This window comes from Bufo gargarizans, chromosome 1 (genome assembly GCF_014858855.1).
Source record: "Bufo gargarizans isolate SCDJY-AF-19 chromosome 1, ASM1485885v1, whole genome shotgun sequence".
NCBI classification, from domain to species: Eukaryota; Metazoa; Chordata; class Amphibia; order Anura; family Bufonidae; genus Bufo; species Bufo gargarizans.
In genome coordinates this window covers 464,495,557-464,510,573 of record NC_058080.1, presented here as the reverse complement: position 1 = coordinate 464,510,573, position 15,017 = coordinate 464,495,557, and the positions used below count along the sequence as shown (strand labels likewise).

The window sequence follows — 15,017 nt, the reverse complement described above, 5'->3', positions numbered from 1 at the left end:
CCTGCCTGTTACCGCCCGCCCGGAGCAGTGCTGAGAAAGAAGCCTGCTGTGAGTGAGAGCCTGAGTCTATGGGACAGTGGGTCACTGTGACCGTCCGTGCAATGTGGTTCCACATTTTTTACAATGGGGAGACACTTATTTCATCGAGCAGTTGTGAGGGGAGGGGAGGGGGGGGGAGTTTTTTTGACACTCGCCCTGAGAGAAATTTTACATAGAAACTGCACTGACTATAGCATTTATGAGTCCATGTCAGCTATACCCACAACCTTTACCCAGAGGCTTTGGGTGTAAAATGTACTTTGATGGTATTTGGTGCTCTACTTTTGCCAGTATATTTTGTCTATGTTTTAGGTATGCCCCTCCTATATGATTTTTAAGCATATTTTATCTATTTATCTGATAGTAATGATTTTATTATTTATTGGTCTAGTACTGTGATGGCTAACCTCTGGCACTTCAGCTGTGGTAAAACTACAACTCCCAAGATGCACACTTGCTTGGCTTTTCTCAGGACTCCACAGAAATGAATGGAGCATGCTGGGAGTTGTAGTTTCAACACAGCTGGAGTGCCGAAGGTTAGCCATCACTGGTCTAGTGCATTATTTGTGGGTTTTGTTTAGACTTGTCTGTAAGTATTTATTTTGCAAGCCCTATTATTTTTAGTGTATACTGATATCCATAGTATGCGGCATGGTTGGTTGGCACTACAGGGGCAGGCTGAAGAGGCTGTAGTTGTCACTTTGAATGGGCCAACCTAAAGCAAGGATTACGGTAGTCCAAAATAGTGGATGCTGTGATTTTTCTCTGCATGTATTAGTGCCGAATCCGGCATTAAGTGTTCCGGCAAAACGGATCCGGTTTTCTGCTCTGCGCAGAAAAATAAATAAAAACTGGATCCATTTTTTCGGATGACACCGGAGAGAGGGATCCGGTATTTTAATGCATTTGTCAGACGGATCCGCATCCGGATCCGTCTGACAAATGCCATTCATTTGCGTCCGGATTGCCGGTGACGGAACTGCCTGCCGGTATCCTCTGCCGCAAGTGTGAAAGTACCCTTAACTGTCAGTGTTCAGTTTATGTGCTGCCCGTCCTACACTTTTCACTGCACGCCTTCTACATTATTGTGGCGGTGCAGTGTAATTACACCTTCCTCTCCCATTCCACAGAATCGGCCGAACAGCTGTAATTACACTGCACCACCACTAGACAGAGTGCAGGTAAACATTGGAAAAATGCAGCCGTTCAAACAGCTGATCTGTGTGACCTCCACCAATCTGAAATTGAGGACCTAAACTGAAGATAGGCCATTAATTTTCATAAAACTGGAATACCCCTTTAAATTGGTCAATTTATGATGCAGATTTTCTTTCACAACATGTCGATGAAATATTTTAAAATCTCATCCAGTTTGCTGGTCCTGTACAACTCTGCTAATCTATTGCATGCAAATATGTGGTGGCAAATTCTGTTTCTGTCCTATATGGATATACACTTAAAAGGGCTCTCCAGATTTTTTTTACTTTATTTGACTTGTCAAACCCAGCCCTGTTGTACCCTTCACAAAATCGGATCTGTCCCCATTGACTTACATTGTGTGTCAGAATGGATCCGTCTTGCTCTGCACCACATCGCGGACAGAAAAACGCTGCTTGCAGCGTTATTCTGTCCGTGATGGGAGCGCAACGGAACGGTATGCATATTGGTGCATTCCATTTCGTTCAGTTCAGTTTTGTCCCTATTGACAATGAATGGGGACAAAACTGAAGCGCTTTCTTCTGCTATTGAGATCCTATGACGGATCTCAATAGAGGAATTGAAAACGCTAGTGTGAAAGTAGCCCAAGATCTGCAATGCTGAAGAAAAAAAATCTTTTATTTTTGCAAAAAAATATTTTACTCACACAGCCATATTTCACAAAGTTTCTGATCGCATTACCTGAGTAAACTGCTTTCCTTTCTTGACAGAGCGATGTGTTTAATATCAATGACCTGACATCACTTCATTCTGAATTAAACATTCCGATTCCTGATCCCCCGAATCCTGAGGCAGAGGTGAGTCACCAGGGAGAGAAATAAAGCACAAACTTATTAGGGTTCTCTGAGAATTAAGAAAATATTGAAAATACTTAAATATTACTTTATTATAAATATATTCCCAAATACCTTTCATTAGTCATAATGGCTCGTTTTGTCTGAAGAGCAATCATTAGGATAAATAAAATGGCCTCCGTCCTATTCGTACACACAAAACCTGTCCTAATCACACAACAGGACATGTTACTTCACAACACTGAGCTATACAGCTGCCTCATCCTCCTCTCCTACTTGTCAGAGATTGTGATTCTGAATACAGCTCATAAGCAAAGACATGAAATACAGAGAGGAGGATACTTCCATCCATCTAAGGCTGGGTTCACACGGGCGTGTCCGGATTAGGTCCGGATGCGTCCCGGTGTATTGCGGCAAACCCGCGTGAGTAGGTACGCAATTGCAGTCAGTTTTGACTGCGATTGCGTTCCGATGTTCAGTTTTTATCGTGCGGGTGCAATGTGTTTTGCACGCGCGTGATAAAAAACCAACTGTGGTACCCAGACCCGAACTTCTTCACAGAAGTTCAGGTTTGAGTTCTGTGTTGTGTAGATGTTATTATTTTCCCTTATAACATGGTTATACGGGACAATAATGGCATTCTGAATACAGAATGCTTAGTAGGTGATCAATTGAGGGTTAAAAAATAAAATACAAAAATTAACTCACCTCCTCCTCTTGATCGCGTAGTTCCCGGTCTCTTCTTTACTTCTTTAATGATGAACTACCGGCTAGGACCTGTGGTGACGTCAGATCACATGCTCCAATCACATGGTCCATCATGGACCATGTGATTGGAGCATGTGATCTGACGTCACCACAGGTCCTTTAGCTGACAGCTCATCATTAAAGAAGTAAAGAAGAGACTGGGAACTACGCGATCAAGAGGAGGAGGTGAGTTAATTATTATTATTTTTTAACCCTCAATTGATCACCTCCTAAGCATTCTGTATTCAGAATGACATTATTGTTCCTTATAACCATGTTATAAGGGAATATAATACAGTGAATAGACTGTCACCTAGCAACCATGCGTCAAAATCGCACCGCATCCGCACTTGCTTGCGGATGCTTGCGATTTTCACTCAGCCCCATTCACTTCTATGGGGCCTGTGTTGCGTGATAGACGCACAATATAGAGCATGCTGCTGCGATTTTCACGCAACGCATAAGTGATGCGTGAAATCACAGCTCATGTGCACAGCCCCATAGAAATGAATGGGTCCAGATTCAGTGCGGGTGCAATGCATTCACCTCCCGCATTGCACCCGCGCAGAAATCTCGCCCGTGTGAACTCAGCCTAAGGAAAAGCAACTTTGCTCTTCAATCTTTAAAGGGAGTCTGTCATCACAGTTTCACCTTTTTAACCCTTCCCATAGCTTTCTAGCAGCATTACAGTTGATAAAAAGGTTACCTTTATAAGCAATCGTGGACTTATAAAACTGGCAAAAATCTTAGTAGGATATGCAAATGATGGCTCGCAAGTGCCCAGGGGCGGCATCAACCTCGTAGGTGCCCAGGCAGCTCTGCCTTATCGTCACTTCCCCCCCGCCCAGTCTTTCCCTCTGTCCACCCATCTTCTTACTTCTTCTCTCGCTGAGATCCCCGTCTGTTAGCCGGCGCATGCGCATCAATTACTGTGATGCAGTACCAGGAATGGACATCGCAGTGCGCATGTGCCGGCCGACGGACTCGGCGCGCAGGTGCGGGATCTCCGCGAGAGAAGAATTAAGATGGGCGGGCAGAGGGAAAGACTGAGCGGGGGGAAGCAACGATAAGGCAGAGCTGCCTGGGCACCTACGAGGTTGACGCCGCCCCTGGGCACTTGCGAGCCCTCATTTGCATATCCTACTAAGATGATTTTTGGCAGTTTTAAAAGTCCACGATTGCTTATAAAGGTAACGTTTTTATCAACTGTAATGCTGCTAGAAAGCTATGGGAAGGGTTAAAAAGGTGAAACTGTGATGACAGACTCCCTTTAAGTCAGGATCTTCACTTCGCACGTGACCCCATTCTTCCTCAGTCTTTATACTTGAGCTGGCTACGGGCGACCAAGATCAGGTATCTCAGTCCCTTCATCCTCTTCGTCAACCTCACCTACTGGGACATCCCAGGTGATTCTATACAGTGCATCCGCATTTGGCACAGTATTTGATAATATAGTCAAACTTCGCCAGTCTAGCCATCCATCTCTACTCCAAGCGCCCAGCTTCGCATTCTGAGGTGGGCCAATAGGCTATTGTCTGTTCTTACTAGGATCTGTGCCGTGGTGAGATACCCTGAGAATTTTTCAGTCATTGCCCAGACTAATGCCAACAACTCGAGTGTGAAGGAGCTATTATTTTCCGGATTGCGCTCAGAGCCCTGTAGGGACCGACTAGCATACTCAATGACTTGTTCCTGCCCGTCTTTTTCTTGGGCTAGTACTGCTTCCAGTCCATGCAAACTTCCATCAGTGTAGAGTGTGAATGGTCTGTCATAGTGAGCTTATGCCAGGATGGGGAGCGGTTATCAGGGCTTTTTTCAACTCGTCAAACTCTTGCTGCTGTGGCAGCCCCCATGATATGGGCAGTGTCCTCGGACCCTGGGCAGTCCCTCTCAAGAGTTCGTGTAGCGGACCGGCGATCTTTGCAAAGCCCTTTATAAATCTTCAATAGTACCCAGCCAATCCTAGGAATGCTTTCACTTCTCGAAGCGTTTTAGGTTGGTGCCACTTACTTACTGCTTCTGCCTTACTTTCCGCAGGGCGAACTCCCTCAGCTGATACGAAATGTCTCAGATACTCTAGGCTTGTTTGGCAGAGATGGCATTTCCTCAGTTTAATCTTATGGCCATGAGCACGGAGCCTACCTAACATTTGCCGCAGTCTCCTCAAATGTTCTTCAAACGTTGGTGCATGGACTATCACGTCATCCAGGTAGATCAGAATGAACTCAAAAGTTCAGTTCACCCAGGGAGTGTTCCATTAGGCGTTGGAATGTACCTGGAGCATTCATCAGCCCGAAGGGCATTCTGTTGAACTCATACAGCCCCATGGATAGGATAAAGGCTATCTTCTGTTTATAAAAAACAGGTGTGGGGGGGCACACTTCAAAGGACAACACTCGATGGGATAGTGGTAATACACTTTAATATAAAACTTAAATTAAAAACATGCCCCTAAAACATACATAAAATGTGGTACATCAATAGGTATGTCCGAATTAAATACAATGCACACTCAGTTTCAGGATGTTATATAATATACGTGCCGAATGGCTAGATATGGCAATGTAAACTGTTGTCCACAATCAGCGACGCTGTCCCAATGGATTCCAGCAAAAGTCCAGCAACTACAAGCTGAAATAATAATGTCCCGCAAGTAGATAGAGCAGATGTATGTGTTTGCATCCACTGACTGCCGAACTAATAATCGGCCTATTCACTCCAGTGCACTTCCAATATAATGCCCGCAGTCAAGGGCTTGAGAATGCTTTAAAACAACAAAGTTTGTGCTCCAAACCGAGCCCGGTCTTACCCGTCACCGCTGTTGTAGCGTTGGTCCAGGAGGCCGCACACCCGCAGCGTCCCACGTGGTGTGCTACTGCCTGTACGCGGCGTCCCACGTGACCTGGTATCCAAGGGGACCGGATGCAAGCTCGTATGACGTATAACTTGTGCGTCAGCTTCCACTCTATGCTCTTAATTCCGCATCTTTCTTTTCCTTGCCGGCTTTCTTGCTTTTCTTTACTACTGTGTAGATCAACGCTCACTCTAGACACCGCCAGACGCGTTTCGGGGTCTCAAGCCCCTTCCTCAGTGGCCTACTGAGTGAGCGGATCCTCACTCTTTATAGGTGGTCAGCTCCACCCTCCTTCCTCCATATTGTCTATGCTCTTTCTACTTTATGGGGTGGATTCGCTTTCAATGAACCGGATTCACATCCTTATGTGCCCCTTTTAATCATACATTTCATTTAAAACACTTTAAAACAATAAATACATATACCCCATACATCTACAATTTAGTACCGGAGAAGGCTACAAGGTCTCACACCAAAACGCATGAAAAACGCATCGGAACCGCAATGGTATATCCCGCGTTTTCCATGCGTTTTTTCGTAACATGCATTTTTCTCTTGTAGTTTACTTCAATTTTGTCATCATATATTGGGGTGACCAGCGGATACGTAACTGAGAAGGTTGAAAAATTCCTTAACTTTGTGTAGTAAGGGCGGAGACTGTGGTTAATTGGTAGGCCACTGAGGAAGGGGCTTGAGACCCCGAAACGCGTCTGGCGGTGTCTAGAGTGAGCGTTGATCTACACAGTAGTAAAGAAAAGCAAGAAAGCCGGCAAGGAAAAGAAAGAGATGCGGAATTAAGAGCATAGAGTGGAAGCTGACGCACAAGTTATACGTCATACGAGCTTGCATCCGGTCCCCTTGGATACCAGGTCACGTGGGACGCCGCGTACAGGCAGTAGCACACCACGTGGGACGCTGCGGGTGTGCGGCCTCCTGGACCAACGCTACAACAGCGGTGACGGGTAAGACCGGGCTCGGTTTGGAGCACAAACTTTGTTGTTTTAAAGCATTCTCAAGCCCTTGACTGCGGGCATTATATTGGAAGTGCACTGGAGTGAATAGGCCGATTATTAGTTCGGCAGTCAGTGGATGCAAACACATACATCTGCTCTATCTACTTGCGGGACATTATTATTTTAGCTTGTAGTTGCTGGACTTTTGCTGGAATCCATTGGGACAGCGTCGCTGATTGTGGACAACAGTTTACATTGCCATATCTAGCCATTCGGCGGGTATATTATATAACATCCTGAAACTGAGTGTGCATTGTATTTGATTCGGACATACCTATTGATGTACCACATTTTATGTATGTTTTAGGGGCATGTTCTTAATTTAAGTTTTATATTAAAGTGTATTACCACTATCCCATCGAGTGTTGTCCTTTGAAGTGTGCCCCCCCCACACCTGTTGTTTTTTCTAGACAAATTTTTACACTTGGTCCTAAGGGTGGTACCAGGGGGTGTGCACCTTACCCATATAGGAAGAGGGTGAGCCACTGTTATCTTTACAGTCTATCTTCTGTTTATCCTTCTCTGCCACAGGTACTTGCCAGTAACCGCTCGCTAAGTCCAGAGTTGAGAAATACTTGGCACACTGTAGTGCTGGCAACGACTCTTCAATCCTAGGCAGAGGAAAAGCGTCCTTTACTGTGGCAGCTTTTAACTTCCGGTATTCCACACAGAACCTCAAGGACCTATCCTTATTCCACACCAAGACCACCAGTGCGGCCCACGGACCAAGACCACCAGTGCGGCCCACGGGCTTTGGCTCTCTTTTACCACTCCACCGTCACTTCTTGGTAGAGAGTGGGCGGAATCTGCCGGTACCTTTCTCGAATTGGGGGAGTATCCCCAGTCGGTATTTCGTGTTTGATAGCGGTTGTGCACCCAAAGTCCTCGTCACATCGGGAAAAGATGGGTTGAGACTCCCATAGCACTGCTTCAATCTTCTCCATCTGATCGGCGGTGAACTGGTTCACATCAATCTTCATTTGTTCCAAGATCCGCCGGCCATTCCACTCAGGTGTGGGTTCCTCCACAGAGTTCTGGTCCACTGCCAAAGTCCAGGCATCCTTTTCAACAGCCCGTAGGGAGAACTGAGTGGTTCTCATTGCAGTACATACAACTCAGCCACTTTCTCTCCAGCATGGAAGGTAACTTCATGACATGCCACACATGCCCCTCCGTGACTGTCATGATGGTCCTGGCGACCACTGGGCTCCGGCTGGATTCCGACATGCCCAGGGGTTCTATCAGCATATCTATCCCATTCAGTTTCCGCCGGCTTCTGACAGGCATTCGTATCATCATCTCCTGTCACGGAGGTACGGTGCAGGCTCTTCCATATGGGACATATACTGCTCCAACCGGCTTACCCTCAGGAGTGCTTCTGCAGATACCGCATGTTCGGATCAACCTCTGGAATGCTCTCTGGGTAGGCTTGTGCAAAGTAGTTTTCCTCTAATAACTCAGGCCCTCCTTTGTAAACATGAGCTGATCCAATTCACGCAGAAGGTTCATTCCCAATACAACGGGAGCTCCATACTGGGCCAGTTTCTCGACAAGCACCACTCCATTCTTGCCGACATCTTGTCCGCATAGCTTCATTCTCATCCAAGCCACTCCGAACACAGGTACAGCAGTCTGATTTACCGCTGTCAGCTTGATCACGGTGTCCCTGTGAAGCTTCATCAGGTGGACGAAATATCTCTCAAAGCACTTCACTGGCATTGTGGTTACTTCCGGCCCTGTCTACACAAGACATTCCACCATCTGTTCTTTAATCTGCACCTGTAAGTAGGGTCTTTAAGTCACCAGGTCCCAGAGGTCATTAGGGGTAACCTGGCAACTGGCCTCCCCCGCGGTGTGCCCCACTACCGCGAGGGGTTCCTGTTTTAAACGGTGGCTGTTCTGGATTCAGGGCTTTTTGTGGGCATTGAAGGGAGATATGTCCTCTTTCTCAGCAAATCCAACACTGCGGTCCCCTTGCTTTCCGGTCTTTTGGAGGACCTCACATCTGTGCATCAGTAGGTGGTGACAGACCAGCCCAGTGCATGGGAGAGTCTCTCACTCCAGCCTCTCTAGTTGGTTGATATAGTGGGGAACCCATAGGGGCAGCAACCCTTTTCCAGTAATCGGACTGAACTGGGGCCATCGATGGGGCCTGTAACTGTGCCAATTGCCTCTGAATCTCTCCCAGGGATGCACTAAGTGCCTTCACTGTCTCACACAGATCCTCCTCATCAAAAGGGAGTTTTTCAAATTCCTAAATCCTCAGTGTAAGCACCATACGCCTCTTCTTTGTCTCGGGCCACAGCCTCAGCTTGTATTTTCTGAAACTGCCATGTACCATCCACCAGGATATGTTTCCTGAGAGCCTGGCAAAGAGGAGGGCTACTCAATCCAAGGACAAACTGGTCCTGGAGGATTTGATCTCCATTTCCAAGAATGTTAGCACCGTTGGCCTCTCTCTTCCGTACATGTGACCAGATCTCCTGGAGGGCGTTGGCAAACTGGGGAATAGTCTCATCTTCACGCTGGAAGCAAGTGAAGAAACGGGACCTAAGGCTGCCGGTACTGGTCGTTTCTCTGTAGATAGAATCGAGAATATAGCATTCAGTGTCTTCCTTTCCTCTTCTGGACGTAGCATGACAGTGCGTCTAGCATCCCATTCCAAGGTGTTCAGCGCCACATTCGATTGTAAATCCGGAGCCAAGTTCTACAACCTGAGGATGCTCTTAAGGTGTGTGGTCCAGTCTTCTAGCAGCATATTTTGGCCATCAAACCGCACTAGCTGATTCAATATTGCGCCTGCGGCCAAACACCTGATCGGAGCTACTCCCACGGCAGGAGGGGCAATGGGGGCCACAACCGGCTCGGAACTGGTAGGGTTCACCCTGCTCGCAGCACCAAATGAAAGAAGACTGAGGGCTGGGCCCACAGGTACCAAGGGTACACGATGCCACACAGACAACAGTTCTTTCCCAGCAGTTGAGTTTACTGAACAATGTAGTGAACAAGAAGCTGCAAATATATAAAACAGATTGGTACACAGAGAATAAGCCAACAGTAAATGTAACACTGTCTAACAATAAACCAGTAACTGTGATGGTTTTCCCTAAAGTCCATTATACAGCCTAGCTGCACTTGTGTATTCCTGGGAGAGTTCCTCGTTGGGGTGCACCCCAAGCATTGCACAATACTATTTGTAATCCACAGGGAAATGATGTCTGTCTCTTGTAACCTTAATCCTTACTCCAGCTCCCAGCATATAACACCCTATGAGCAGCAAGTGAGATAGGAAGACGTCAGCGTATGAGTCCCTTAGGGCTATGCATTAGCTTGCAGCCCGTACACCGCAATGTAACTGTACTTGGAGCATTATTGTATGTACAAATGCCACTTCAACAGTGTGGTGCGATGTGACGCAGAAAATACGCTTTTACAGTTCCTTGAACAGGTTCTTGGTGCTTTTTTCTTATTTCCTGGTCCACTCTAGAACTGGATCCTACAGACATGACACTTCCTGGGGTTGTTGCTGCAAACCTCCCCTTCGTGCTGTCACCAGTCTCCACAATGAGCCGGTCCATTCCCTTCCAGATTCAGCAGAGATTCCTTCTGGTTTCTAGCAGCACCAAGCACAGCCTCCAACTGCTCACTTCCTGCTTCTAGAGGAACCTCCTCCCCTCACACAGGGAGAGTGTGATTCAATAAGTCATTTGCTAAGTGCAGTGTCAAACCTGCATATTCAGTTTGCGATCACACTTGTATGGGTCCAAAACAGCCCATAAATTAGCTATTTTCAAACTCTGCATACTAAATAGGTTATTAGTATTCCTCTGATAGGCAGCTCCAATGTAGACTTTTATCATCTTATTCTTTGCTGCCATCTACTTACCAAAGTGAGCTGTTGCAGTAATTATACAATTTACAACATAGCAGAGTAATACATTTACGGTCCCTTGCCCCACATCCTTACAGATGTGGCTAATGAGCAGCAGCACTTGTATGCAGTCTCCATTACCACAGTCTGTCCGGTCCATCCTCTCTGTACTTCACGTCTCTTAATGAACTCTATTCACACAGAGATTCAGCTGAAGATCATACTGAACTATATTCAGGATCATAATCCCTGACAAGGAGAGGAGGATGAGGCAACTCTTTAGCTTGGTGTTGTGAAGTAACTTGTCCTGCTATGTGATTAGGACAGGTTTTGTGTGTACTAATAGGACGGCGGCCATTTTATTTCTCCTAATGATTGCTCCCTAGACAAAACAATCCATTATAACTAGTGAAAGGTATTTGGAAAAATATTTATAATAAAGTGTTCTAAGTGCTTTCATTTTCTTAATTTCCAGAGGACCCCTCTACAGGGAGTGCATAATTATTAGGCAAGTTGTATTTTTGAGGATTAATTTTATTATTGAACAACAACCATGTTCTCAATGAACCCAAAAAACTCATTAATATCAAAGCTGAATATTTTTGGAAGTAATTTTTAGTTATGTTTTAGTTTTAGCTATTTTAGGGGGATATCTGTGTGTGCAGGTGACTATTACTGTGCATAATTATTAGGCAACTTAACAAAAAACAAATATATACCCATATCAATTATTTATTTTTACCAGTGAAACCAATATAACATCTCAACATTCACAAATATACATTTCTGACATTCAAAAACAAAACAAAAACAAATCCGTGACCAATATAGCCACCTTTCTTTGCAAGGACACTCAAAAGCCTGCCATCCATGGATTCTGTCAGTGTTTTGATCTGTTCACCATCAACATTGCATGCAGCAGCAACCACAGCCTCCCAGACACTGTTCAGAGAGGTGTACTGTTTTCCCTCCTTGTAAATCTCACATTTGATGATGGACCACAGGTTCTCAATGGGGTTCAGATCAGGTGAACAAGGAGGCCATGTCATTAGATTTTCTTCTTTTATACCCTTTCTTGCCAGCCACGTTGTGGAGTACTTGGACGCGTGTGATGGAGCATTGTCCTGCATGAAAATCATGTTTTTCTTGAAGGATGCAGACTTCTTCCTGTACCACTGCTTGAAGAAGGTGTCTTCCAGAAACTGGCAGTAGGACTGGGCGTTGAGCTTGACTCCATCCTCAACCCGAAAAGGCCCCACAAGCTCATCTTTGATGATACCAGCCCAGACCAGTACTCCACCTCCACCTTGCTGGCGTCTGAGTCGGACTGGAGCTCTCTGCCCTTTACCAATCCAGCCACGGGCCCATCCATTTGGCCCATCAAGACTCACTCTCATTTCATCAGTCCATAAAACCTTAGAAAAATCAGTCTTGAGATATTTCTTGGCCCAGTCTTGACGTTTCAGCTTGTGTGTCTTGTTCAGTGGTGGTCGTCTTTTCAGCCTTTCTTACCTTGGCCATGTCTCTGAGTATTGCACACCTTGTGCTTTTGGGCACTCCAGTGATGTTGCAGCTCTAAAATATGGCCAAACTGGTGGCAAGTGGCACCTTGGCAGCTCCACGCTTGACTTTTCTCAGTTCATGGGCAGTTATTTTGCGCCTTGGTTTTTCCACACGCTTCTTGCGACCCTGTTGACTATTTTGAATGAATGAAACGCTTGATTGTTCGATGATCACGCTTCAGATGCTTTGCAATTTTAAGAGTGCTGCATCCCTCTGCAAGATATCTCACTATTTTTGACTTTTCTGAGCCTGTCAAGTCCTTCTTTTGACCCATTTTGCCAAAGGAAAGGAAGTTGCCTAATAATTATGCACACCTGATATAGGGTGTTGATGTCATTAGACCACACCCCTTCTCATTACAGAGATGCACATCACCTAATATGCTTAATTGGTAGTAGGCTTTCAAGCCTATACAGCTTGGAGTAAGACAACATGCATAAAGAGGATGATGTGGTCAAAATACTCATTTGCCTAATAATTCTGCACTCCCTGTAAAGGGGTATTCCGGCTGTCAAATGTTATCCACAGGATAGAGGATAACTATTAGAGCGGAGGAGGTCCTACCAATGGGACTCCCACCAATTGCAAGAACGGATACCCTGGATCCCTTGGAGCATCCTGAAATGAATGGAGTGACTGGTTGGGCATGCAAACTACCTCATCTTCGTTTCTATGGAAGTTCCGGAAATAGCAGAGTGCTGTACTCAGGAACTATCAGAGATGAATGGAGTGGCAATGAGCATGCTTGACTCTATTGAATTTGGGGCGCTCTGAGGTATACAGGGTACCTGTTCTTGTGATCAGTTGGGGTCCCAGTGGTAGGACCCTAGGTTCCATCATAGGATCTCAATAGCGAAAGAAAACGCTTCAGTTTTGTCCCCATTCATTGTCAATGGGGACAAAACTTAACTGAACGAAACAGAATGCCCCAAAATGCATTCCGTTCCATTTGGTTGCGCTCCCATCACGGACAGAATAACGCAGCAAGCAGTGTTTGTTTTTTTTTGTCCGCGATGTGGTGCGGAGCAAGACACAATGTACGTCAATGGGGACGGATCCGTTTTCTCTAACAGAATAGAAAACGGGTCCGTCCCCCATTGACTTTTAATGGTGTTCATGATGGATCCGTCATAGCTATATAAGACATACAACCGGATCCGTTCATGACGGATGCATGCGGTTGTATTATTGTAACAGAAGCGTTTTTGCAGATCCATGACGGATCTGTGAAAAACGCTAGTGTGAAAGTAGCCTTAGTTGAAAACACCTACAGTAGCAGAAACCATGTCTTTTTCCCATGGGTTTAACCATTTGTTAACTTCATGGTTTTTTTTTATCTCAGGAAACAAAAATGGAAACTGACAAAGAAGAAAAGAAAGGTGACTTATGTAGTATGTTCTTTACTAAAAGTAACATTTGTAACAGGTTTTTTACACCTCTGTTTGTTGGTTTTAGCTCCAAAATGTGGATTCTTAAAAGAGAATGAGAAGCTTCAGAAAATACTAAATATTGTCCTACCTGAGATACGAATCCTGAGAGAGAGATGCGCATTGGTAAGAACCACATTGGTGCCTTCAGCTTGTGACTCTTAAGCCTCATGCACACGACCATAGTTTTGGTCTGTATCGCAATTTTTGCTTTTCGGACGCGTACCATTTATTTCTATGAGACGGCAAAAAATGCAGGCAGCACATAGATGTTGTGTGTTTTGTCTGCCTCTGTGTGTCTGTTTCACAAATTATAGAACATGTCTTGCTTTATGGACAAGAATAACCATTTCTACTAATGAGACAGAGAAAAATGTGACATGCATATGACTGATATCCGTATTTTGCAGAGTCACCGTTTGTGGACTGCAAAACACATACAGTCGTGTGCACATAGCCTTAGGAAGGTTTGAATCAAAGACAGCCACGGATACCAGATTTTTTTGTTGTTGTAGATTATCACTTGGATCAATCACCTAATTCCAACAATTGAGGATGGAAATGATTTTGGGGTATCAGTCCAGGTAAACAAGTGCTATATACGTGTGAACTATTTTATTATTATTATTTCTCAGCCTATAGAAATAAATAACCAGAAATAGATGATCATTTACATATTTCTCTCTATCTGTATACAAGGAGAAGGTATTAGAACGTGTGACAGCTTTAAAAACTAAAGTGGAAACTTTGCAGACCAGTATCTCCAAGTAAGAACCAATGTTTCTATCTTTCTTTAAGGGTCCATTCACACGTCCGTTTTTTCTTTCCTGATCTGTTCCGTTTTTTCAGGAACAGATCAGGACCAGATCTGGACCCATTCATTTTCAATGGGTCCTGGAAAAAATCGGACAGCACAATGTGTGTTGTCCGTTTCCGTTGTTCCGTTCCGCATGTCCGTTTAAATATAAAACATGTCCTATTCTTGTCCTGAAAAATCGGATCCTGGTACAATACAAAGTCAATGGATCCGCAAAAAACGGATGACATTCGGATGTCATTCCGTATGTCATCCGTTTTTTGCGGATTCCGTTCCTGGAAACACATAACAAATTTTTTATTTTTTTTTTTTTTTTTTTTTTTTTTTTCAATTTTTTTTCAAAGAAATCCAAACAACTTTATTTGATTATTGAAATGTATACATGCTCCCGTTTTTTGCGGATCCGCAAAAAACGGATGACATACGGAAACATTTTCAGGAACAACGGATCCGCAAAAAACGGACCGTTTTTCAGGATGAAAAAAAACAGGACGTGTGAATGGACCCTAATTGTCTATAGTATTTCCTTCCTGTTACAGCATGCAGAGTATGGATCCACAGAAAGTATATGGGATCCATACTCCACATGCTGGAAAAGCAGAGCAGAATAAACTAATGTATTGTGATTGTCCATATTGCTTCCTTTGCTGGCTAGATTCATTTTCCATCAAATT

The 15,017-nt window shown here is 44.8% G+C and overlaps 1 protein-coding gene across 2 annotated transcripts in view; it reads left to right on the top strand.

Annotated features, from left to right (window-relative positions):
• The window catches only part of PSME2 (proteasome activator subunit 2), a 57,492-nt gene that overhangs the window by 28,108 nt on the left and 14,367 nt on the right, over positions 1–15,017 (top strand). For both annotated transcript variants that reach the window (XM_044273111.1, XM_044273102.1), the window contains exons 4-8: positions 1,968–2,054; positions 13,442–13,478; positions 13,555–13,652; positions 14,042–14,110; positions 14,226–14,293. In XM_044273111.1, coding sequence (XP_044129046.1) covers positions 1,968–2,054; positions 13,442–13,478; positions 13,555–13,652; positions 14,042–14,110; positions 14,226–14,293 — 359 coding nt within the window. The remainder of the gene's footprint in view (positions 1–1,967; positions 2,055–13,441; positions 13,479–13,554; positions 13,653–14,041; positions 14,111–14,225; positions 14,294–15,017) is intronic.